The sequence below is a fragment of the Xenopus tropicalis genome, chromosome 6 (assembly GCF_000004195.4).
Source record: "Xenopus tropicalis strain Nigerian chromosome 6, UCB_Xtro_10.0, whole genome shotgun sequence".
In the NCBI taxonomy this organism is placed as follows: Eukaryota; Metazoa; Chordata; class Amphibia; order Anura; family Pipidae; genus Xenopus; species Xenopus tropicalis.
The window spans coordinates 23,077,361-23,104,826 of record NC_030682.2 but is presented as its reverse complement, the minus strand read 5'-3'; the positions used below and the strand labels follow the sequence as shown (position 1 = coordinate 23,104,826).

At 40.0% G+C, this 27,466-nt stretch overlaps 1 protein-coding gene across 4 annotated transcripts in view; it reads right to left on the bottom strand.

Annotated features, from left to right (window-relative positions):
• Positions 1–560: 560 nt before the first annotated feature.
• arhgap12 (Rho GTPase activating protein 12) overlaps positions 561–27,466 on the bottom strand; it is a 44,148-nt gene continuing 17,242 nt past the window's right edge. For 2 of the 4 annotated variants that reach the window (XM_018094772.2, XM_004915452.4), the window contains 16 exons: positions 20,621–20,884; positions 17,928–18,065; positions 17,357–17,437; positions 16,086–16,211; positions 10,981–11,043; positions 8,819–8,880; positions 7,897–7,969; positions 7,394–7,498; positions 6,363–6,461; positions 6,047–6,164; positions 5,233–5,352; positions 4,775–4,873; positions 4,568–4,645; positions 3,918–4,052; positions 3,559–3,661; positions 2,199–2,838 (listed from right to left, as the gene is read on the bottom strand). In XM_018094772.2, coding sequence (XP_017950261.1) covers positions 2,664–2,838; positions 3,559–3,661; positions 3,918–4,052; positions 4,568–4,645; positions 4,775–4,873; positions 5,233–5,352; positions 6,047–6,164; positions 6,363–6,461; positions 7,394–7,498; positions 7,897–7,969; positions 8,819–8,880; positions 10,981–11,043; positions 16,086–16,211; positions 17,357–17,437; positions 17,928–18,065; positions 20,621–20,884 — 1,839 coding nt within the window. In that variant the 3' untranslated portion in view covers positions 2,199–2,663. Of the gene's footprint in view, positions 813–2,198; positions 2,839–3,558; positions 3,662–3,917; positions 4,053–4,567; positions 4,646–4,774; positions 4,874–5,232; positions 5,353–6,046; positions 6,165–6,362; positions 6,462–7,393; positions 7,499–7,896; positions 7,970–8,818; positions 8,881–10,980; positions 11,044–16,085; positions 16,212–17,356; positions 17,438–17,927; positions 18,066–20,620; positions 20,885–27,466 lie in introns of those variants that run through there. The other 2 variants (XM_031903529.1, XM_031903530.1) reach the window with 2 other exon arrangements.

The window sequence follows — 27,466 nt, the reverse complement described above, 5'->3', positions numbered from 1 at the left end:
GCACCAAGTGATTCTACCTTTTCTTGTCCTTTAAAAAAAAAAAAAAATAAGGAAAAAGCATAAGTCTTATTTGTGTCATGCTGAGCAAGGTGGTATAGTGCCCCATTAATAGATAGCAGACCTGTGATTACGGTGAGCATTTTGCTTCCAAGCTTGACCTCATTTATTAACATTTGGCTTTGATTGTTCTAAATACAGCCAGCTGGAAAACAAAACTCATAACTGATTGGTTGCTATGGGTTACTACCTGCGGCAGATGTTCATATATAAGCCCCCATGTCTATCAGCCAGGGTGAGTTCTATTTTATAACAGGAGGGAAAACAAGCAAAAGGGGGAGTTTCATATATCAGTTTGCCACTAGATGGCAGAGGTGGACCAAACCCCGTAAAGTAACCCTAATGGGGACAGTTTATTGGAAGTGAAGCAATATAATATTACGGTTTAGCAGTATATATATAATAGGGACTGGATGAAATTAATGTGCAGATTTTGCCTCCCTCATTATCCTTCTATGTCTTCTTTCTCTATCAGAAACAGCAACAGCCATTAGAGACAAACATGCGTATCCCAGGTCCCGGGTCATGTATGCGTTTATTGAGAACAGTAAAATACAACATACAGCAGTTAGTCTACAAAAATACATAGGAAAAAAAAAAATCTCCGGACTGTTACCTGTAACAAAATCTTCCAAATTCACTTTATATTGTACAAAAACAGTTTTACATTCGTCATTTAAAAAGTACTAATACTCCAAATTTCATTTGTTTGTTCTGTAAAGTGAATATTTCCAATCGGTACGTGGATACCCTTCCTAAATAATAAAAAAAAAAAAAAAAGGCATGTACATCTACCACCCTCTAAAATACACTGTACATATTAAATACCCCATTCGGCTTAAGGGTTTAAAGCCGATTAAATATTTCCAGTACCATTTTTTTTTTTTTTTTGCTTATTTAAAATGTCTCTACCTGCACATAAAATATTTAAAACCTAAAAGTGCATCCAGTTAGTTCTCACGCGCTGAGTTAAGTCTGAGGACAAATCAAAAAGTAGCAGAGACCTGCTATTGGCTAATATAGTAGATTACAAAATGCGTATGTCTTGCATTTTGTGAGATACTATATTAGCCAATAGCAGAGTCATTTATTCAACCATGAATTGAAAGAAATCTGTTGGAAGAGCCTTATTACACCCCAAGTTCTTAGTGGCTGGATAATGACGATCAGCACTTGATACTTGAACGTCATCATGTACAATGAGCCACATAAGCCAATTAATACCACAGACTGATTAATAACAGTACAGTATCTGTTAACCTTTAGCATTTCATTTAAAGACCTGGAATTTGATCGCTATAGATTGAGTGGTATGCCCTTACCCATTAGGGTATATCAAAATGGTCCTGATTGTGTTAAGTCCTTATGCTCAATTCTATTTGAACATCGTCAGAACTGCCCCAACTGGAATGCCCCGATTGGCCCGTGTATGGCCACCTTAAGGCTGCGGCCAGAGAAGCAACATCCAAGACACACTCTGGGGGACATCAGAACTGCCATTTTCCAAGTGACACTCAAGGGAATGCTGAAGTGCCCATTGTTGCTGGACATTACTGAATACAGCAGCATAGTCTTCACTCATCTGGATAATGAGGTCACTTGCTAGAAGCCTTCCTTCCTATTGGGTTGCCCTATGGCTGTGGGCAGACAAGTGTCATTCAAGACACTATCTAGACAACACTGGAAGGGCCATACTCATTGGCTAAACTGGCAATGTACACTGTTGCTGGACATTATCCTTATGAGTTACAAAAGTACTTCTATATTTGGTTGGATAGTCAATCACTATGAATCGTTCCTGAGCTTCTCTTGAGTTGCCCTACGGCTGTGGGCAAGTGTTATCCAAGGTAATCTCTGGACAACACTGGAAGTGCCACTGTCTAAGCCATTCTTATTGGCTGAACTGCTAATGCCCATTCTTGCTGGACATTATTCAGATGAGTGTTGACTGTTTTGCTATATTGAGTGGTACAGTCAATAGCTATGAGCCCTTATGGGGTGCCCCATTCGTGCCCCAGTAGCTAATGCAATGTAGCTCCCAGACAGAGCTGGTTATGATGCTGGGTGACCTAGCCGCCCATGTGGTCCTGGTCTAAGCAAGTCAACCAAGAAGGGTTATCATTAACTCAACCAACAAAGTATAATGTCAGATGGATTTTACTGCACGAGGAGTTTGTTTAGAGGCATGAACAAAAATGAAATGAACATCATCTGTTACCACACAGCGAACCAAGCTCGGCTTCCAAGAGTGAGTAGAAGTCCGTTTGTACAGAATGAAATTAGTAGCTTTATTTTGTTTCCAGTAAATCCAGTGTCTACATTAGGTTTGCAGTCCTGCTAGGGAATTATCATGTGCGCACACACAGTAAAAAAAAAAAAACCGTCCAAATACAATAACCTGGCAACAGGTTAAAAATATGTACAAATGAGACACAGTCACCATCTTAAAAAAAAAAAAGTGCAGGAGACAAAAAAAAAAAGTTTCCCATCAGCTCATTGGTCCACAAAATAAAATTCAGAGATGAGAAATGAAACGGCACAGCTGGATCCTTCCCAAGGATATGGCCTATCAGTGGTTGCTTCCTGCTTGTCGTTCACCATTGGACTCAGCGGCCAAAAATAGAGTTGCATTCCAGTAGGATGAGTTCCACTATCTGGTTCTGGTATACTGTGTGGATGGCGATATTACCAGTCTCTGATTCCGGTTTCAGCAGGGTTGGTCCAAAAACTATTGCTAAACTTTGATAAGTCATTCTGTTTTTTTCTCCAGTTTCAACAACCCTACAGAGGCCAAAGCATAGAGAAAATTACTTCTCACAGTCCCGGGTCTGGTGGGTTTTTGAGTGTTAGGGGGACCTGGCCGTGCTGCTAACTAGGCCCCCCTGCCTGTCAGGGAGCTGCAGATTTCAGAAGTGAGGACGGTGAGTGTCTGCATGTTCTTTTCTCTAACAAGTCCCAATAAAGCCGCATGGGGATTAGAAAGGCTGGGGGGGGGGGGGGGAATTCAAACGTCACCCATCCAATCCCTGTGCGGCTCTACCAGGACTTAGACTTCAGTGAGAAAAGGAGCAGTAAGAAAGGTTGTGTAGGAAAAAGAACATGCAGGCACAAGAGCTCCTACCCTCCATTCCCAATTTTACAGCTCACTGACAGCAGGGGGCCAGCAAATGAAGTGCAGCACTGCAGGCCACACTGGGGGGAGGAGGGGGGGATGGTTCTTGACTGGGGTGGAGGGGCCCCTAAGGTGATAGCCTTGGTGGGCCCCAGACCCTTCAGTCCAATGCTGCTGCTTGGTACCTGACCAATACGACTGCAGCCCAAATGGACTGTAATTTAAAATTAAAGCAGACAAATGCATCAATATAAAATCCACTGAAGGGCAATGACCATTACGGAGATAAATAGATAGATATAACATCGGCTGTGTGCTGTGTAAGTACAGCATTATATAGACTGATATTTAGAAATATATATGTTTACTAAATTGAACAAGACACTTACTTCTTGAGATGCTTGAAAAGTGCCTGCATAGTGTCATGGTTTGGCTTTGGCAACTGTTTAATCAAGTCTTTGATTGCTTGCACACGCAGCTTGGGCTCTTGTTCTGGAAAAGAAGTTGCCTTCTATGAATTGTGTATGCATAGGTCTTATACTTTAACAGGCAGTGCCCTCAAGTGGGAAAGTACTGCCACTGCCAGAACCATTCATACATGCATTATGTACTCATTTCTGGGTCTTGCCCTCAATAAACACTCAACGGCACCACTCTCCGTGGCACAAAAACACAAAATAGATTAGAAATTGCAGCTCAGACGTGTATAACAGAGGTTATATGCCAGCAACATTAAGTGGACACTTACTAATGGCATTCACAAAGTCATTGAAGTGGCTGAAGGTGAAGAGCGGCTCAGGTAGTTCTCTAAAGAACATCTTCAGGGCCCCTGTAATGACGTGAATATCTTCCCATTTGCTGTCATTCAAGTCCAGTTTCTCATCTAGAATGTAATCCAAGAAGACAACATTAGGCAGGTATGTGATCATACAATACAGTACGAGTGCTTTTTATTTTGATAATTAAATGGAAGCGGACAGCAAGCAAGGGTAGATAAACATGTTGCCACCAGTTTTATTACAATAGTTCAACTAGAAGCCCCTGGGACAGATATGCCCCTCTGGAGGATTTTTATGGCGCAAAGTCTGCTGAAATGCTCCACAGACTTATAAAGTATAAACATTATAATTTTCATTTATTAAGGCCCTTGAACGTGTTATATAACAAGTAGTAAGTTGACAGCACTGCCTTACGTTTTAGGGCAAGCAGGGGATTGTAAGTCACGCAGCCATCAGATGCAGGTGTTAAGGCGGATTGGTTAGACTGATGCAATCTACACTGAATGTACCCATTGTATGCTCCACAGAGCTGGCAGCTAAATGTTAAATAAAAGGGTGGATCTGTACACACTCCACTGCAACCCTTGAATATAGTGTGTTCAACAGGGGGCTCACTTACCATGTGTAACAGCAAATCTGAGTTTCTGTATCACAGCAAGGTTTCCACTGACCCTGTACAAGCCATCAACATCCAGCCCTAAAATACAAGCAGGGATAAATTATATAATAAAGTACAATGGCATCAAATGGTGTCTGAGGGACCACCTCCAACAAGCAACCATTTTAGGAAGTTTTATTTAATTTTACCAAGCGATGTATCACATACCTTGTTCTTCCACGTGCTCAATGCACATCTTGACAAAGTTTGGTACAGTAGTGTTTTCTCTCTGGCAGAGGCTTGCAAGGGAAGAGCCAAACACGGGATCTGCAAAGAATTGCAAAGATAAAATTTCAAGTGATCAGAATGCTATTTGCTTCTTTAAGTAAGAAACATTAGGTAGCAAAAATGCATTTTTTATAAAAGCAAAGATTTATTTATTCTCTGGATCAGTATCTGCTACTGTTCAGTAAAGAATATATAAATGACTCGACTTCTACTAACAGTATAAATACAGTTTATATAATGGGTTGCATTTTTTTACAGTTAAAGGGAATACAGTATTGTCCCTTTTTGCCACAATCAGTTGTGCCTTTAGGCTGCCAGTGTCATTCTACCCCTTCCTTGTGTGCAAATAGGGCCCCAAATGTGTCAATGGAAGCACTAGCAAGACTGAAGTTCCTTACCTTTAATGTATCCCTTCTCACGTACAGCTTGCATAGTTGGTCGGCGAGTAAGAAACTTCTTTAGCTTTGTTTTTGTTTTCTTCTGCTCAGCATTATCGATACTGTTAGCTGGCTTAAATGCTATTGAAACAGAAATGACAGAAGAAATATTTAAAAAACAGGTTCCTGAACTGTGGAGCTGCCCCCCATAAGCCCAAGCCAATCATTGGTGTGCCAGAAGGCCAATTATAATGTGGGGTAAATGATCAATAGCAGTTCTAAATATACTAAACATTATTATTATTATCAACATTTATTTATAAAGGGCCAACATATTCCGCAGCACTGTAAACATTGTGTTTTAACCAAATGTTAGCCAGCAAATAGAGTTTGGATGAACCTAAGACATATACACAACTGTTGCACCTAATGTCTTAAATCTAATACACATGAACCAGCATGGCACTGAGTCTAGAATGGCTGCCTTGCAAAGTCAGACCGACAGAAAAACATCATTTTAAAAACTAGTAATACATTTGCCTATAGGTTTCAGATGAGTTGTATAAATCTGGATTTTGAGAAAATATTGTAGACCTCTGCAATTTGGAAAGATCACTGACCAACAAAAAGCATAACAGAATGACCATATGCACTGACCATCTACGGGCCAACAAATCAGGGCAACCTAGCCAGTGACATAAAAGGCATCTTACAAAAAGGTCTTACTGCCTTTATCTGTTTTTTGGACCACTAGGGAAGCTGTGTTTACAGACTTCTATTATCTGCTTGTAATTTAAAGTTCTGCACACACAATAAGTTAATAAACAAACCCTACATCGATTTTTCTTAGAATCTCTGTCATGGTCCTTCTCTTTGTCAAATTTCTCTTTTCCGTGTTTATCTACTGGGGATTCTGGAACATTATCTTCACAGGCTTCCTCCAAATCTCCAGGCTGGAAATAAAATACACAGCAATAAACAACAGAATGAATTAAGTTCTGATGTCATACAACAAGCAAATTAGTATTACAAGAAAGACAATGACATTGCTGCTAGTTTGAAACTAGGGATGCATCCCCCCTCCCAAAAGGTTTCACTACAAGAAAAGCAATTTTCGGTTGCAGAAGTTTGTACCCAATAAGATCACTTACTGTAGTGCCAGTAGTGTTGCAGAATGCTGTATACCAATCTTTAATAACAGTATCACTGTCAGACTGTATCAACAATTCTGTTCCAGAAGTGGTTTTGAGCTGATATGATAGATAGAAAAATATGTTAAAACTTATTTAAATAAGAAATATGATTTAGTCATTCTGAAATATTTCTCCTTATCTCCTAGTGACCTGTGAGTCAGCCCAAAACCCGTGGGTTTATCAGCGGGTTGGGCGGGATAGGGCCAAACTTCACACAGTACTTGCAGGTTGCGGGCAAGTTTGGGCTGAGTTCTCCCTTCTGCTGTGACCTTGCTCTGCCTGGCTTCTGCCTCTGCCAACTTATATTTATAGGTGCTCGGCTGCATGCACCGTCCCCTTTGTGACATTAGGGATGGGGTGGGTCAGTCGCAGGTTTATAAATATAGGTACCTTGCTGGGTCGTGCTGGCCACGGGCAGGTTAGCACCGGTGCAGGCCAACAACATTTTGTTGACCCGCACATCACTAATATCTACCTAAAGAAAACAAATAAGGAAAAAAACATGTTGGGACCTGGGGAAAACAAAGGCAGGGCTGTGAGTAACTAAGGTTGAAAGCCCGTGGCTAACTGCTGGGTGCTACAGTCACAATGTGAATAGTATTTTACTTAATGGGACATAACGCTGAGCAAATGTGGTATTTGAAACTGACTGTGGACTGACTCCAATATCGAACAGATGATTAATTCCAAAGCATGCAGTCTACAGTTGCCCACAGTAGGCATTCCTAAACGGCACTCTTTAGCAGAGGCAGAGATAGGCTGCTGGCTGCAGTCAGTCATGCCTGGTTTTTATGGCTGCTATGGGTGCCCTCAGGTTGATATTTAAGAGGCTGTACTACAGCAAATAAAGATTTGACCAATAAAAAAAATGTGCTCTCCCCCACTATATTGGTTCTGGAAAAGGCAATAGTACAGTAGCCCTTTATACTGTCCTTTTAAATAAAAGGAACGGTTAATAAGTAATCAACATTTAAAATAAATACACATACCTCTATAACATTTTTTTTACTGGATTTATCCTTTGAAGCCCAATCAACAGATGCACCCTTAATGTCCACTGTAAATTCTGGTTTGGACTGATTACCGCCAAATTTCTAGATACAGAACAGAAGAAAGTGCTTTTAGCAACTATGTGTCAGGGCAGACTGTGCTCCTAAGCTGGAAAAAATGGAATCCAAAACACATAAAAAAAGAAGAAGCCACTAATAGCTAGCGTAAGTTGAATAAAATATTTCGAGTTACATTTATCCAATTCATTTATTATTAAAATAGAAAGCACAAGGATTACTAAAGCTGGAACAGGATAATGCTTATGAGGCATAACAAAAGCAAGCTGAGAAAATGGTCTAATGATATAATTTATCCAGCCAGCTAAAATTATTTGGTCCTTCTTAAGCCTCATAAATGAAATTAGCCTTGGGCAAGACAGATTCCTCTGTATTAGTGAAGAAGTTCCAGACAGAAACACTAATAATGACTGAGGATATATTACCCATCCAGCTGCATTTGCTTGTAACAATAAGGTAGTGCCCTTTAACACGGTCCATGAAGACATCCAGTTTTTCCTGCAATGAAAATTGAAAATTAGTAAAAATAATTTTCTGTCCAGGTGTTCCAAGAGGTTTGTTGCCATCAGGTTATATTACAAGCATATTTCAAAATGGTTTAGCCTTAAGGTGGCCATACACATTTAAGATTAAGGTGGGCAATATCAGGCTAATTAAATTGTTTGGGCCTAGAGCCAAATGGTTGAATCACAACAATGGGCATTCGGTTAGACAGAGGGGCGCATCAAAGAGCCCATGCAGTCCCCAAATCGATGGAAAATCTAACCTGCCCGATTTTCAGCCAGATATTGATCAGAGAGGCCCATCGGGGTTCCCAATAAACAATCGATCTAAAGGACTTGAATCTGCCACCTTTAGTGTTGTAATTTAAAAAACAATTTATTTCCTGGCGCTTAATAAACCCATGATAAAAACAAAAAGAGGTCTATTGCACGTTGTTTTAAAAGGCAACTTTATACACAAAATGAACAAAAAAATATTTGTACATTGAATGCTTCTGTCCCTCACATCGAACACCAGGAACTATACCTGCATGGTATTCGACCAACTATCTGACAGTACATTGATTTTGGTCAAGACTCTTGGGCCACCATACACGTACCGCAAATCCTACAAGACCATACGATTTTATCAGTATGTGTATGGCCAGTTCATGGGAAGCCTGTTGTATTTATCATTGTATTGTTCCTGTCTGCAATTTAGTATGACGCTTATCATTAGAATCATGCATGCCACAGAGACTTGGCTGGGAACAGTTCATGTGCTTTTTCACTGTAAGTGACAAATCTCTGGGGTTAAATGACAAACCCACATACATTTCAATGCCTTGGTGCTGGGAATACATACCTAACTTTCTTTCCATTCTCTGTGATTTTTGTGACAAGTAATACACCATATTTTTCTTGATCCTGGGGATGAAAAAACAAATTTACTAAAAAAAAAAAAAAAAAAGGGTTGTTTATAGCAAAGGCAAGGTTGTGTTCGATCTGGCAGAGGCCATAAGAAGTCAAATATTAAATATCTGATGTTATGAAACTAAATTACATCAACAAAACTTGTAGCAAATGATTATAAACAATTAGGGTTGTTAGAGACAATTCTCATTGAAATTAAAGCGGCCAAACGATCAAATTAGTGCGATATTGGCCACCTTAGGTGGGCAGCATATTGGGAGAAGATCTGCTTGTTTGGCCACCTCTCCAAATAAGCTGATCTTAATGTGTACGGCCAGCTTGTGTTTCCTACAGAAACCCTACTATAGTTTATACAAATCTGCTGTGTAACCATGGGGATAGCTATTCAAACTGAAAAAAAGGAGAAAAGGCAGGTTACATAGCAGATAACAGATAAGCTCTGTAGAATACAATGGTGTTTTATCTGTAATGTAACCTGTGTCTTTTCTCCTTTGAATGGCTGCCCCCATGGCTACACAGCAGCTATGTTTATATAAACTATAGTAGTCTTTCTAAGTTGTACCAGGGCTGGGCAACAGAATATTATATTGTAATTACTTTTATATTTTTGGTGTTACTGTTCCTTTAAGAATCTCACTGTCACAGTTCTCTTGTTTTCACTGCATATAACAGTTACTTTACTGCCTACTAATCCAGGCTGCTGTTATAATACATATATACTCAGTACAATTCCTAATCATTTCAGTGTTTGCCAAGGAACAACTCAGGCCATGACTAGAGATTGTGATTTCCCAATTCCCTTCAGCAGCCCGTGGGCATTATTCTGAGTCAGTCTTGCATTCCTCACTGTGGCTTTCCTAAGACTATGCTACAGTAAGATGGCCTGGGGAACAACTTTTTCTTGCAGCTCCCATACCTCGGAGAATATTACATCTAGGTACAGTAGAGAAAAAATCTCTATTAGTAGAGAGGCGCAGCCAGATGGAAAGAGTCACTGGGAATAAGAACTTGAAGGCTATTCAGCTATATTTCCTTACAGGTCTATCCTCAGATGACTCAACATAACTATCAATGGCATAACTACATTTTTGCTGTTCTTTTAATAAATAGCTATTTATTTTTTTCCTATTTCTTGCACTCCACACAAAAAAAAAAAAAAAAAAAGCACTTAGATCTTCTAATTAAATACTTCCTGGTTCTGCCAAGCAAAATAGAACCTGATATAAATACAGGTAAGGGATCCCTTATCCGGAAACCAGATAGCTCCGAATTACGGAAAGCCCGTCTCCCATAGACTCCATTTTAATCAAAAAATTCAGATTTTGAAAATTGATTTCCTTTTTCTCTTTAAAAATAAAACAGTGCTTTGTACTTGATCCCAACTAAGATATAATTACCCCTTATTGGGGGCAGAACAGCCCTATTGGGTTTATTTAATGGTTAAATGATTCCCTTTTCTCTGTAATAATAAAACAGTACCTGTACTTGATCCCAACTAAGATATAATTACCCCTTATTGGGGGCAGAACAGCCCTATTGGGTTTATTTAATGGTTAAATGATTCCCTTTTCTCTGTAATAATAAAGCAGTACCTGTATTTGATCCCAACTAAGATATAATTAATCCTTACTGGATGCAAAATAATCCTATTGGGTTCAATTAATGTTTTATTGATTTTTTAGTAGGCTTCAGATATGAAGATCCAAATCACGGAAAGACACCTTATCTGGAATACCCTTGGTCCCGAGCATTCTGGATAAAAGGTCCTATACCTGTAATAAATTGTCCACAGATATAACTTATCTCAAAGCCTATCAAAGGCCACAGCTTTAGAGAAGAGTAGGACTGATTTATACACAGCTCCTTAAAATTACCCAGTTTCTAGGGGAAGTTTAGTGAAAATCAAATGTGGATTTATAGTCCTATTTATTGTGCTAATTTCCAGCAAAGGTGTATATAGGTGTATAGCACCCCTTTAAATAATGGTGTAAGTGCTGTACAGGTCATGGTCCTGCATCTGCCATATGCAACCATGAATGCTATAAGGCAAGGACCACAGAGCATGAGTAGAGTAATGCAAAGGGATATACTGACTGTTACTTGCTGCTTTGGAGATGGAGGAGATGTCTCGTCAGGTTTGGATGTAGCTGATGAATCCTGTAAAAAGCAAAGCCCATATAAATTAACTTAACGTAATGGCCTTTAAAGAGCAAGATGTCTGAAAAAGCCTCTTGGTACATTCCAAATGCACAAGGCCGGGGCACAAGCACTGCAATGGAAGAGCTGAATTGGGCAGGGATTTGTAATGCTGGATATTAGTTTCTGAGACAAAGTGGCATATTAAGGTGTGAGTAATGCTGGCTCAGCCCTCTCTATGTAACCCTGCAACACTGTCAGGGGCACAGCGGCACGCAACTATCCATATCAGCCAAGTGCATCTTCATTTACAAGACACTATATTGCCCTCTGAATTTCAAAACGGCCTTGAGACTGTACAGGGCACTAAGCTCCTACTGAAAATTCAAGGGATCCTTTACCTTACCGATTTTGCATAGTGAAAGAAAACACAATTCTAAGAAACTTTACAATATATATTAAACTTTTGTAATGGTCTTACAGTAATTATAATTGCTACTGAAATCAGTTTTTACATCTTGCTGTTCTCTGGGTCTGACTCTTAAAGGGGACATATAGGATAAATGGGAAAACCCTAATTTTGTAGGCAATTATGAATAATATCCGTTGCTGGTTTCACTTTGTGCTAAAAATTAATCCTATCTGTAAAAATGGCCCCTTTATTGGAGCTCCCTATAGATCCCATCACTTCTCTGTCCGAGTTTGAAATGGAGAGTGGGCGTGTCCTAACGGTCCCTGCCAGACGCACAGTAGGAGGGGGAGAGCCAATCACAGCCCCGCAGTCACACAAGCACAGACAGGCTTCAGTTCCCTATCAGGTCAGCCTAGCTGCTGATTGGTTCCTATCCTACAGTGCAGTGTACGGAGGGCCGCCGGCTCCCCAGCTCATCCAGAGAAGTCAGCCAGCAGGAAGTGGAACTGATGGGTGGGATTAGTGGAGTTTTGGTGGAATTTCTCCATAAATCAGTCAGAAATACAACTTTTTTAAGCACATTCCTTCTATATCTAGAGGAGTATAATTCACTGGTACATTCTTAATTTTTATAGGATATGTCTCCTTTAAAACAATGCAACAGGAATCCATTCCCCTCTGTTAATCAGCCGACTTGCAACATTGTTTCAGGAGTCAGAGCCAGGAGTGCAGAGAACGACAAGGCCAGAAATATAATGTGTGCAATGGTGATTACATTTATTACAAATAACCTTAAAACAAACATTTGTCGTGTACATATATTGGAAAGCTTAGAATTCCATTTTCTTTCCATTTATTAAGTACAAAGTACTAGGAAAAGCCTGTGGGGGGGGGGGGGGGGGGCTTCATAGAATAGCTGAATGTATACACCACTCCTTTTACAACCATTTACAACCAGAGTAACTAAGTAATGTAAATGTACTGCCTTACTAAGGGTGCATACAGCACCCATGGCTATTATTATTGCTCTGCCCCAAAACAAAAACACCCATCTGGTTCACTTCCTGCTGCCTCTTTCCCAGGCTGTGCAAGGGGGGCCCAGGGGCACTCAGTACACTGCACTGTAGGATAGGAACCAATCAGCAGCTAGGCTGACCCTATAGGGAACTGAAGCCTGTGTGACTGCAGAGCTGTGATTGGCTATCCCCCTCCTGCTTTGATTCTGGCAGGGACCGTTAGGACACGCCCACCCATTATATGAAACACAGAGACCACAGAGGATCTATAGGGAGCTCCATTAGAGGTAATTTTTAAAGTTAATGATCATTTTTAGCCAGAGTGAAACCAGCACCATATATTATTCATTATTGCCTACAAGATTAGGGTGTTTTTTTGTTGTTTATCTTATGTGTCTACTTTAACTTGCTTCCTGAAAATAGATACAATCCCCATTGCCAATATTTTTTTTTTCTTTTGCTAATCAAGCAAAATCAAAAGTTCTGCTTGTAACCTTGCTCTTATTCACAGTAAATGCAAGCACACATTTGACTGAGATTTATCTGCCCCGGGTGTTATAGTTGTTAGTACACACAGAAAAGGCCAGTGAGAAGGTTAATGGCTAGACAGGCACAGAGCGTTGCTCCTTCAGACTGCTAGCCACTGGCCATAACAGCACCACTGCACTACAATACTGGTAAATACAAACAGGCAAGCCATCTGTTGCAATAGTCTCTTTGGGTTCTTAACAGGTTTCTTATTTTTACTGATCCAATAGAGGCAAAGAGTGAAAAATGAATAAACCAGCCTACCATCACTTATTCCACCCTTATAAAAAACTTCAAATTACAGAAGGGCCATCTCCTATATTAACCAAATGATCCACATTTTTAAAAATGGTTTCCTTTTCTATGTAATAAAACAGAACCTTGTACTTGGCGCCAACTAAGAGATAATGAATCCATATTAGTGGCAAAACAAGCCTATTGGGTTGAACTAATATTTGTATGATTTCTTGGAAATCCCTTATCTGGAAAACCCCAGGTCCCGAGCATGGATAACAGGTCACATACCTTTACTAATGCAGCTCCCAATCCTACACGATTTATGAGCAACAAGGGCTTCTACGGCCCAAGGGAAATAAAATCCTTGTTGCTTGAAAGCAGAGTGTAATGCTGAGTAAAAAGTGATTCATGTTCAAGCTAAAGTATTGAGTCACATTATCTGCTTGCCTGGAGAGCTGTATGTGACAGAACTCAAGCTGATTTTATGGCCTTCCTCCCTGTTACACACCACGGTCCTATCGTGCATTATAACCTAGATTCCAGAATTCTCAGCAAGATTAATTATCCGCTATCTGCAATTTGAATCATTCAACCCTGATTAAATGTGCAGTAGCATTTTCAGCAGATATCACATGGGTTTATGTGCTTCAAGCAATAACTGAGGCCCCTTGGCACCAATCAAAGAGTCCCAATATTATTTATTTATTATAAAGCGCCAACATGTGAGGCAGCGCTTTTTCACATCATTGCCTGCCCTTACTCTAAAGTGTAGGAAATCAGTAGTGAGTGGGGCCTGCAGCATGTGCCTAGGTGGGCACTGTTCCTATCACCAAACGCCAGTACGTGCTGTCAGTATGAGGTAGGCAAGTATATTCATATTCCTCCCCTGCAGAAGAATCTCTGGTATGTGACTGCACACAGGCAAACAAGCAGGGACAGATCAAACGTCGGTTACTAACTTTTTGTGAATAGGCTGGAATGAAACAACCAAGGTGCGGTGTGACAGAAGAATTACGCTTCTGCTTGATATGCAACTGCAAAGATGGAGATGGGACTTCTGATGACTGGTAAATATATAGTTATAATAAAACTACCTGCCAAAGTGATCAGATCCTTGACCCAATTTTCTCATTTTTGTACAGCAAATCCCACAGTAAAGGTTTGTTCTCAGCAATATAATTTATTGTAATCCCCCACTCGGGTTGGGGGTGCCTGGCAAACTGGAACCACCACCTGCTTTAACAAGATATCCAATCTCTGCTTGTGAAAAGCTTCCTAGAAGCATGGTGCCACCAACACAAAGTTCAAAGCAATGTGCCCACATCTCTAAAGACCACATACCAAAAATAAAGTATGAAGGGGAAAGGGGGGAGTCAGGCCTGGACTGGGATCCAAAATAGGTCCTGGCATTTCAAGTACACAGAGGCCCAAACAGCCCCCCACCAGCAGCCCCTCTGGCACACAGATTGCCAGTCCGGGCCTGGGGGTGGTAGCAAAATCCAGTGCTTTTCATTAGCAGGGACTGGGCTTCTTGTTAAACCGCAGATAAGAATGGAAAAAAAAAATACAGGTAGCAGAAAACCTTGCTAATGAGCAAAAGTTATCACTGGAGTGGCACTAGAATATAAGGTGAATGCCCTACAATGGCTCAGGTTAAAAAAAAAAAAAAAAACAGATGTCAATACAGCTGAGAGCTGTTTGAAAATTGAGGTGCATGAGAGTCACCTGAGAGAGCAAATATGCAGAAGAGCATATGTGTATAATATTTCAGTTAATTTTACTATTTTCGACATATAAACAGTGGAAAGTTTAATCAGCTCATTTTGACTCTCAGAGCATTGAATTAAAAACATCACAATGAATAAAATCTGAGCGTAGGATTTGGTTTTCAGTAAAATGAAAGAACTGGTTGTGGGTCTGAAAACTTTTCTGACAGACACTGTATATATGTACAAGACTACAAATTCCACCAAGTGTAAAATGTCATTTATTTTGACTACAATTAGCACTGAGGTCCCTTGTACCTTCTTTGCCATTGAACACATACCCCCCTTATGTAATAAAAGGCACTAAGTTTGCCCAGCAGAAGTAACCCCTAGCAACCAATAAGATGTTTGCTTTCAAACAGGTGACCAGTAAATTCTACCTGCTGATTGCTATTGGTTACTGCTTCTGGGCAAACTTAGTGCCCCCTAACACATATCATAGGGCACCACAATTGTAAAAGAGGAATATATGTATGTATGTATGTATGTATGTATCTAACAACAAAAACTAATTTTTCGCTGAATGAGCTAACACCAGATTATTGCCAATCATATACACAAACTATATAGGTGTCAGTTCTAGAAAAATCATCTCTAACCAAAATTTTAAGTAACCTGCATATTTCAGTTTTTGTCAAATTTTTCCTTTGTCTTGCCCTTGTAAAATCACATTCGATGACTGACGACCTGCAAGTGCAGGCGTTTCTCACAGGCTTTGTATGATGTTGTGTATTTATGCCTAGATTTGCTGATAACTACAAAGGCCTTGATATAATTTAAACATCTAATCTAATGACTTTCAGCAAGCTTGGTGCCGCAATATTGGTTTCCAAAAAGTAATTTCCTGGAAAGAAGCCTTTACATCCCTGGCTGACAGACTGCAGTGTAATTTATAACTGGCTAACACAGGCTTGTTAAAAAAACAGTGTATTAAGGAAGCCTGGTGAACATGGATATCCAGGAAATATGGCTGTATATAGTAATACAAAAGGGTCACCATGGTGTGGTACTCTGTATGCAGAAGGGCATCACTAAAATCTCTCACGTTAAGAGTTGAGTGGAACGGTAACTACATTCACCAGCACTGAGCCAAACAACGCTTACCTTGTCGTTAGTGTCCAGAAGGATTGTGCTATGTCTCCACTTGGTGAAGACTATGGGATCCTGGAGCTTTCTGTCAAGGCTTCGGCTTTTAGTGATCTCCCGCAGGGGCTGTAATGTGGCATTATACTACAGGGGACAAAGTAAGGAATTAAACACTGATATATCTGCTCTTGTATTGCCAACCTCTATAAAAACAACTGAAGTTAACAGGGAGAGAGGCCTCTGCATTCCAAATCTGCCAAAGTTGTACATTATCTGGCTAACATGGACAAAATCAGAGCCAGTTCAGTACAGGGCAGCCATGAGCAGTTTGTGCTTAAGATTCTAAGGGCAAGGGCACACTAAGCAGATTGGCCACATTCCTACTCCGTTCTTATGTGCCCCCCCCCCCCCCCAGCTCCATTGACAGACCCAGCATCAGTCTCCAAGGAGCTTCGCGGGCAGGGTATCAGTGCATTCATTCGCAATTTTTTGCCAATATGCTATCCATGTAGCTGCACACAGACTGTCACCAGGCCTGTCAATAGCGATACGGGAGTGTGCGCATAAGAGCGGATCCACATTCCTTCACATCTATAAAAACCGCCTGTGGACAAAAGCGGTCAATCTGCTTAGTGTGCCCTTGCCCTTACAGCACAGACCTGCTAAAGCCTTCCCCTTATTATCTCCTAACAATATGTGCATCTTCTAATCGGTGTTATCTAATAATATATAAATAAAAATACCGTACATCTATATGGTAATTGGGAAGTGCCACACTGGTTACTATTACTACACATTTAAGTAGCACCAAAAGCAATGTTGCTTTAGGTTTATGGGGAAGCTTCTTCAGAGCCATATTTCAGCTGGCAGAGAAGCAACAGAAACTGCCCCTGCCGCCTTCCATTTATTTAAACTGAAAGTGCCCCACGGCACAACCACAGGCATTTTTCTGCAAAATAAAAATACAGCAAGCTATTTTGGACTAAAAATCACAAGTACTGGCACTGTCAGGTGTTTCCAATTAAGGAAAATGGGAGGCAGCAGAGACTGTTTCAGGCACTCCTCCATTGCTGAAATAAGCTGGTTGTGAAACCGCCTGCGTGCCTTCAACCTTAGGCTCCTAAGGCAAGACAAATAACTTACTGCGTATCCCCACTGGCAGGTGGATTAAATCTTATAACAGCACTACATTTACAGTGTTTATGTTTAAGGTTTCTGTTCCATAAATCTGAATTAGAAATGCCAAAGCCCTTTCATCAGCACATAAGAAATACGGTTCCATTTATTACCTTTGGCAATTCCCATTCCGAACGTGATCCATCTGCACTGTAGTAATATGGTCTGCCTTGATCATCAACATGTTTTATCCACTGCAATAAAAAAAAGACAAAAAATGTTGAATCAACCTCTAACATTAGAACTAAATACAGTGAAATGTCATTTGGGGAAAAAAAGCACTTAAGTCAGTGAGGACAACTAGGCTACACAGAACAGGCAGGGAATCACTCACAGTTATACAATATTACTGTTTGAGTATGTAAATCACTTGACATTTAGCCAGTTATCGCTTTGTGTCCTTGGCTAAAGGTGACTGGGCCTGCCAAGCCTGTTTCGAGCCTCCAAATGGACAGTACTATTGTGGCCCAAAACTGCAGCTTTGATGTACTGTGCTGAACAGTTTGTCCCAATGTCGTGTAGAAAGCTCAGAAATGGCCATTACATCAAGGACACATACACCATCCAATAAGCAGTCTGATATTGACAAAATGAAGCACTGTCATTAGAAATACCCCGGACGTTGTATGGTCATCAGTGGGCACATGAATTATCTTGAACTTGAATAGAATATCAAGAATGTACCTTTTCATTAGTTTGGTCATTTATAAAGGTGGTGTGGCCATGCTGATCCAGTTCTTCCGACCAGCCCCTCGGAGGAGAACCGTACTGACTATCTGATTGGTTGTCACAAGTGCTGTGGTATATGTCGTCTGCTGAAAGCTGCTCTCGGAAATGGGAATGATTGGTGCAAGCAGAGACAGAAGTTGATCAGCATCAGAAAGAGGCAATCGCAGAGAGTGCAATTAAAATTAAAAATTAATACAGAGAAGAACCAAATAGAACCAAAGCAAGCAATTACTTAATTATTAGAGAGAAGCATCAAGGGAAACCATTACTTGACATTTAGACAGAAGCCCGTCGCACAAAAATGCTATACTGTGGGAGCAAAGCGGCTTGCTGCTGTGGGCAAACAGCACAAAAGCTTCAGTGCAGTAATAATGTGTTGGCCAAGCTAGGTAATGCCAAGTAATGCCGATTCCCCTTAATTATGCAGCTTCCCAGAGGCAGAGACAAAAGCCTCGTAACAGTATTACCAAAGAGGCAATACTTGGTAAAATTAGAAAAACGATAAAGAAGAAACCTTTTTAATTGGTGGTAGAAAGAACACTGGCAGTGTGTGGATTATATAGCAAGATTTATAGCCTTTACACATCAATGTAGCAAAATAAGGCACAGCGATTAATAAACAGGCATTAATTAATGAATGGAATAAATAATAATAAATCATTTTATCTGCCAGTACTTTGCAGAATTAACTGCAATGGTAATTACAACAGCACCAAAAGTGTACTCTGGCTTGTCTGTGGGGCTTGCCATCACATCCATTCTTCTGTCTGTTTTAACAAGAGGACCATACCCCGCTGATGAAAAGTAATCACAATGCATAAAGCTATCAATACCTTGCCTCTCTGTAGCTATGGGTCAGCCCACTGGCCTGATTTAGAGGGTGACACTCAAAAAGTGGGAGAGAGACATGATATGGGAGAAGGAGTTGCAGTTAGATGAGAAGAAAGCTTGAAGCAATATGTGTTAAACACTGCCCACACCTCAAAAAAAAAAACCCCACCACATCTATACTGTAGTATGATGGCTGCAGGGCTCCTTTTTATCAGCAAGGGCAGAGTATGTTGTATGAGTATGTACAAACAAAATGGAGAATGGATGGAACCAAGTAAAGGGATATGCTGCCAGAATACCTTGCCTGAGGCTGCTAAAAGAAACAGAAGCTTGGGCAAAGGTTCACCTTTCAGCAGGACAGTAATGCCAGACACAGAGAAAACACCAGTGTGGTTCGAGAACAGAAATATGAATCATCTCCATCCCACTGAGCATCGTTTTAAAATTGACGTGTGTATCACCCTAAAAACCTGAAGCAAACCCAGTGCAAAACACCGCGAACAGTGTGCAAAGACGTTACCTACTGCAAAACACTAGGCACTTAATCGCCTCAAAATTGTTTTCCCCAATGGCGCCTCAGTTTTGTAGAGAAAACAATAATGTCAATGGCAGCAGCTCATCCAATTGGGCTCTTGCCTGGGGGTGCTGCAGGCTACATGTCTTCACAGCATCTAGCCGTATCGACCCATGTGCTTTTTTTCTCCAAGTCCCTAGCTCCATGACACTTACTTTAGCCCTGTCATGGGGCATATGGCTGCCTATATCAGGGTGCCCCAAAATTCTTGCAACACCACATCATTGCCTCCCCATCCAAAGTAGAAGCCTTGCTATCCCACAGCTAGGGTGATATGAATGCTACTGCAAGGCACCTAATGTTAAAGAATGTCAAATGCTTGGCGGCCACTGACTTTACCAATTAAAAATCTGCTCAGTTGTAGAATTGCTGCATTGGCATTAGGTGATAATATGAATACCAGAAACCCTTATTAAAATATTAATTTACTAAAAAAATGTTATTAGTACACAAACTGGAACGCATAATATCTTTCCCTAGAGTATTCATACATTTACTTCTGACAGTACAGCATGGCGGCACGGCTTATTGTGCGCCATTGGTAGGCACTTAAAGCGACAGTATACCCCTTTTTCAACATTGGTTCTATGAGTAGGGTTCCTGCTGAATATACTTTTTTCCTATATCTATGTTTTTTTTTTAATTCATGCACTAAACAGGGCAACAATTGAAAATGAGACTAAAGCCACTTTCTACTTCTTGATCCCAAAAGTTAAACAAACCTGCAGCCTACTGAGAAGCCTTTGTATGAAGAGCTGCACTTTATCTTAAAACATAACAGGCTGCAGCTGAGTATGAGAGGGGTTGTTTACACAGAGGGCTTCTTAGCAGGCTTCTCATTTGCAGAATCTGACTTTAGTTTCATGTAAAAATGTTGCTGTTTAGAGCAAGAAATGAAAAAAATTAGATATTACCTAACTAAAATTGCAGGCACAAAATATGTTCAATGAAAAAGGGCGTTTACTGCCCCCTTAACTGGGGTTTTTGCCATGGCTGAGGAAAAAAAACAGTACTAAAGATTCTGTGTAGGACTGAAACAGCCAATACTTAATTGCAGTGTTATTTTGTTTAACACACACATAAAAAGAACATCCTGCAAGTTTTCCATTGCTGTCCAACTGATTGGGGATTATAAGGATTTAGTGAGGTGTCCAAGTTACATTCATTTTGTTTTTATTCCCCACTCCCTTGATGACCAATACAGACACACAAAACCAGAAGGTGCAAAGATTCCTGAACAGACCTCATGGTCAGCTTGGCTGAAGGACTCTGATTTGCCAGGGCCGGCTTCCTTCGCCCCCCGTGGAGGCTTCCATGTTCTTTCTTGAGTTGCTTTATTAAAGTAAAAGTAACGGCCGCTGTTATCTTTATGGGTCTCCCACTCGCCTGTAACTAGCACCGGAGGAGACATAGGCTGCGGCGGCAGCGCCGACTGAGAGATTTTCAGCTCTTGCAGATTTGCATACACAGGGGAATCTGATCTTGGTGGTGCAGGCGAAATGGAAAACTAGGAGGAGAAAAAAGGCAATGTGTAAAAAGTATGGAAAACACTAAATACTGGGTTACATTAGCTTCATTACAGGCACATTGTACCAACTACAGAAAGGAGAATCCTCACACAGTACGGTACGCCCCAACTATAAAAATAAATAGAAACTTCTACAGCTGTTATACTGCAAGAGCAAGTTTATTTCATACAAAAGTGTTTGACATATATAAAAGTAATGCTTATAAATAAGATGGATACATAAATCTAAGCCTGTAGTAGCTCAGCCCCACTAGATGTCCCCACAGAACTCCCTATTCTATAAACTCATGCAAGTCATGCACCTGCTGGAAACACTTGGGAGCACTTTGTTAATATGGAAAATCCAATTTCACATGAATACATTCCCTCTGTCTTTCAGCAGCTACAATTAACAGCAAATTAATGGCCAGTGGGATGTGAAAACTGGCATCATCAATGGGGACTGGCTTATTTTTCTGAGAGAGGATACCATACACAATGCTTATTTTTGCACACTGTATGTATCTGTATGTAACTGTATGGATTTGTTGCACGGCGACTTATCTCCTCGTCTGTCACTGCCCTTAAAGTATCCATATAGGCTTCTTGTATATTACTTTCATGAATTCTGAAGTCTAAAAAAGAAAACTGCAGATACAGAGTACTCCAAAACCAACGGCATGTCAGACATGATTTGTTGAAGCTCTATTAGACAAATGATGGCAGAGCTTAGATGACAATTTCCCTGAAGATACTAAGCTGGAGACTAGAAGACCAACAGCAGTGTTACCCACTCCACAATACTAGACTTTTTTTTATAATTAGTAGAATTCAATGTTGCGTTTTAGTCACTCAGAACAATTTGTTCTTATCTTGCCCATAGTCAATTCTAGCTACAATAAAAGGGGATGTTGACACTCTGACTAAACTCTTTGTAATGTTTTTTTTTTTCCCCAACTCCTGCCCTGTTTAAATATTTTCCATTGACAATTGTGCTCAACTAATGCCCAGCTTCCCCCAATTACCAGAAATAGGGGTTTATTATTATTATGGATTTATAAAGTGTATGCTGTCTTTAGCAGACATTTTTAGGACAGTAATCCTAAAAGCAGGTAAAAACAATCCCTGGAGTTGAGGGAGACAAGCAGGGTAGCAGGGGGTCACACCAATGCAAACAAGAGGCACGCCCGTCACTGCCCATAAAGGCAAGGATGATCCATAGCTCCTCAGATGGATAACTTGGCAAGCAATGAAATAATCTCTAAAGCCACAGAATACTTGGCTTTAACTGTAACTCATAACACACTTCCTCCTACTCCGGATTAGAGACAGGAATCACTCTCCGCCTGATATGGCCCCACACCAATGAAAACCAAAAGAAGTCAGTCCAGGCCTAACAATAACCCATTTTAACACAAAGGAAAAGAAACAAAATCCAAGTATTGTAAGCAACAAAGCATAAATTAAAGAATGGAGAAGTACAAACCATCAGTTACAGAAACAGAACCGCACAATGATGTCATTGGTTATATTTGGTGCTTAGTGATATAATTTGTCACATGACTCACTAAACTCACCACTGATCTCAGAGTTCCATGACCTGCATAAAAGCACTCTGCCTTTGACCTTGCCCTTGTATGTGGTCACTGAGCTGCTCAGTAACGTATTATATCTTTATGTCATCGCCAGCGACTATCAAGAGCAGAGCAGGTCCCATAGATTTCTGCAGGAAACGGCAAGGAAATGTAAACTAACACTCAAAACAAATTAGCAATGCATGAATCCACTATTATCGGATTTGGCTGAACCCCAAATCCTTTGTGAAAGATTTGGGTGAATACTGAACCGAATCCTAATCATGGAAGGATCACAGCACGCGGTGAAAAACTTTCAACTTCCACGCTTATGTGACAAAAAATAACGTGATTTTAACGTTTCCGTTCGGCCAGGACCATGGATTTGGCAGAATCCAAATCCTGCTAAAAAAAAAAGCCAAAATCTTGGCCAAATCCTGAACCAAATCCTGGATTCAGTGCATCCCTAAAGCTATTTTTACATTTCTGGCTTGGAGACAATTTTGGGAAGCACACAGACACAGTTTTACTCCAATCAGAACCTCCAGATGGGGCTACCAAATAGCCAATGACAGCCCTTATTTGGCATCCGCAAAGTTCTTTTCTTCATGCTTGTGTAGCTCCCCAACACTTTTTACATGTGCGTGTGGTTCAACAGTTCTAAAGGACGGGGATCCCTGCCTTACTACCTTCCCTTTGTCCAGAAGAGCCTGGCATTTACAAGCATCTCCCGTTACCTCACTTCTGCCCATGTCTCAGGTTAAAGAATAAGAAGAAGGGGTTCAAATAAATGAACAATTTTATTAACTACCTTCTCCCCCTCCTAAAACTTCTCTAAAAGTACCAAGGAGGGCGGACTGAGTGTAAAATTAAAGCAGTTCCGGCTTCAGTGCTCTGCATTGTTTAGGGCAAAATATGTACAGGTATAGGACCCGTTATCCATAATGCGCGGGACCAAGGGTATTCCGGATAAGGGATCTTTCTGTAATTTGGATCTCCATACCTTATGTCTACTAAAAATCAATAAAACATCAAACCCAATAGGATTGTTTTGCATCCAATAAGCATTATTGATATCTTAGTTGGGATCAATTACAAGGTATTGTTTTATTACTACAGAGAAAAAGAAAATCAGTTTTAAAATGATATATTATTTGATTAAAATGGAGTCTACGGGAGACGGGCTTTCCGTAATTCGGAGCCTTCTGGATAATGGGTTTCCGGATAAGGGATCCCATACCTGTACATGTAAGATATGTATTAACAAATGGCAAATAGAAATATCAATACAAGCACAATTTATTAGTCTAGTGCCACCAGGCAGATTCTCGACATCCAGATAAACGCAGGCAGAGGATCCACCCCTACACTCCTAACTGCTTTCTGGAGCCACTGGGATAGCTGGGGTACAGGCACATTGGGTGGATTTCAGCACAAGAATACTAGAGTTTGCATTTTCGTGCCAAAATCCACTCCGGGTACCTGCACCAGGCTGAAGGAATGGGTCTGGGTGAAGGCACATCCTTGGCTTGCATTTATCCCAGTGATATGGCGTCGGAAGCAATTTTGGGTACCTGAAGTCAGATACGGAAGTATCATAAACTGAGTTGCCGCAGTTAAAGGATTAGCCCAAGATTTGCACTAAACAGAAACACTGCTCTTTTTTCTATAGAATAAAGACTTCACTAGGCTTTCAGACAACTGTAGTCTGGGATCAATCATAAAACACATAAGTCACAATAGGATAAAATCGTACACTAACACAGAAATACATGTTCAACCAAAACAGCAATTTATGTATGCAAGAGTTTGCCTCAAATGTTCAGGTTTCTAACCAGAATCTGATCAGAATGAAGCATATCCTAATGAACATGTTGGGCACACTGACCCGATAATACGGAGCATTCTGTAGTAATGAGTGAACTAATCAACAGATACCGTATAAGCCCTATGATATTTTTTTCCTGAAGCTGATATTATGGCTTCCCATTTAGTCTTACAGATATTTCAGGACAGCACTAATTACAATGCCTGCGTGCCATGACCAGAAACTCAAAAATCTCTAATACTGGCTGGGCTGATACGGCAAAGCTATACTATATAGCAATAAGCTTTTGTGCACTATAAGCAGAAACGTCTCCATTTTAACACAATGTTTACATAACTTGTGCCTGTTTGCATTTGCCTGCATGCTTGCCGAAGGAATGACTGTGCAATAGGTGTTGCCATCTCCAAAGCAAACAAGCTGACTAATGTCTTACAGTAACATGCGAAGCCAGGGAGAGAGGAAGGGCCACATTTACTAAATGAATGCAAATCATTTTCTACATACAATGCAACCTTCTTTCCTAGCATTATTTCGTTTGCCACAAACTTTGCATGTACTTGTGCATGATGTGTTATTTCTGCTTCAAACTTGTTGGCTAATTAGTAACCCATGCCCCATCAAAGTATTGTCAATTATACAATTGGCATGCAATTTAATGAAAGTGGGGGTCCCTGTGAGGTTGCCTTCGGAACAACATGCACAGGGAGCCCTGTACTTACCTCTTGCTCAAGAAAGGTGCAAGGGTACAGAGAGCTTGGTTACCAAAAAAGCTTTACCTTTTGCCTAACATATACAACATGGAATACAGGTATAGCTGACCTTCAAATAGGTTGCAGAATTTTTTTTTTAAGAAGTGTCAGTGGCACTGCACATGCTCAGTGGGCTCTGGGCTGCTGCTGAGAATCTGATCTTAGGGGTTGTCGCAAATTATCAAGCAGATAATGTTGGCTTGTCATTTAAGCTGATGCAACAGGGCTGATTATTAAACTACACTGCCATGTAGTAATTATCTGTATTATTTACTAATCAGCCTTATGTTGTGCCATTTATATTCTATAAATACAGTATATTGTGAGTGGGTCCCTAAGCTCAGGTAAGTGACAGCAGCACAGAGCATGTCAGGAATGAACTATGATCAAACTCTGTACATCTTGTGTCTCAAACTCTTCTCCTAATAGATTGTAAGCCCTCTTTACCTCTTGTATCAGTTATTGGTTACTTTGTATGTAATTCTGTACAAACCCATTCATTGTACAGCGCTGCAGAGTATGTTGGTACTCATATAAATACATGTCAATAATAATAAAGTACAGAATAGATGTCAGGTTGGATTATTTGCGCCGTAGAATGCCTTTCTGAGTGCATGAATCTCTGTTATCTTGGTGCAATACCATGTAGATATACAGGCATGGGACCTGTTATCCAGAATGCTCGGGACCTGGGGTTTTCTGAATAAAGGATATTTATATAATTTTGGCAAATAAAAAGAAAACATAGTTCTAAGCAACTTTCCAATATCAATTTATTAAAAATTCTTAGTGCTTTAGAATTTATTGGTAAATGTAATTGCTATTGAAAACAGTATTTGCTTTAACTCCTGGTTGTTACTTTTAAAACAATGTTGCAAATACAAGGCTCCTCCAGCGAGTCAGGTCTGTCAGGCTGCTGCCTTGTGTTAAATTGTTTCAAACACCAGAGCTCCAGGGCAGGGAACAGGACACTGCATTTAATAGCAATTATATATACAAATAACTCAAAAACCATTACAAATATGTAATGAATGTATATTGCAAAGTTGCTTAGAATAAGTTCTCTTTTATTAGGCAAAAAATTATTTTTTGGGTTGACATGTCCTTTAAAAAAAAATCCCATAATCAAAACAATCCTATTGGGTTTATTTAATTTTTATTTGATGGCCTTCCCGTAATTCAGAACTTTCTGGATAACAGATCCCATACTTGTACCTGTTATTCAGAATGCTCAGGACCTGGGGTTTTCCGGATAAGGAATCTTTCGATAATTTGGATCTTCATTAAAAAAAATATAAACGTTAAATAAGCCCAATAAGATTGTTTTGCAACCAATATGGAGTAATTATATCTAAGTTGGTACTGTTGGGACCTGTACAGGTATGGGATCCCTTATCCGGAAACCCATTATCCAGAAAGCTCTGAATTACGGAAAGGCCATCTCCCATAGACTCCATTTTAATCAAATAATTCAGATTTTTAAAATTGATTTCATTTTTCTCTGTAATAATAAAACAGTACCTGTACTTGATCCCAACTAAGATATAATTACCCCTTATTGGGGGCAGAACAGTCCTATTGGGTTTATTTAATAGTTAAATGATTCCCTTTTCTCTGTAATAATAAAACAGTACCTGTACTTGATCCCAACTAAGATATAATTACCCCTTATTGGGGGCAGAACAATCCTATTGGGTTTATTTAATGGTTAAATGATTCCCTTTTCTCTGTAATAATAAAACAGTACCTGTACTTGATCCCAACTAAGATATAATTACCCCTTATTGGGGGCAGAACAGTCCTATTGGGTTTATTTAATAGTTAAATGATTCCCTTTTCTCTGTAATAATAAAACAGTACCTGTACTTGATCCCAACTAAGATATAATTACCCCTTATTGGGGGCAGAACAATCCTATTGGGTTTATTTAATGGTTAAATGATTCCCTTTTCTCTGTAATAATAAAACAGTACCTGTACTTGATCCCAACTAAGATATAATTACCCCTTATTGGAAGCAAAACAGTCCTATTGGGTTTGATTAATGGTTTATTGATTTTTTTTTAGTAGATTTAAGGTATGGAGAATCGAATTACGGAAAGACCCCTTATCCAGAATACCCTTGGCCCCAAGCATTCTGGATAACGGGTCCTATATCTGTACTATAAAAGCATTATTGCAGAAGGATTTACAAAAGAATTCAGGTCAGATGACAAGTTCAGCTCCACACATAACTGGAGCTAAAAATCAATATGAAGTTCCTTTTCCTTAATTCCACTGGAGCTAAAAACAAACATAAATTGGGCAACAGGATTCTGCACTAAATGCAAAACTGATCCCCTACAACAGGGGTCCCCAACCTTTCTTACTCGTGAGCCACAGTCAAATGTAAAAAGACTTGGAGAGCAACACAAGCACCATAAAAGTTCATG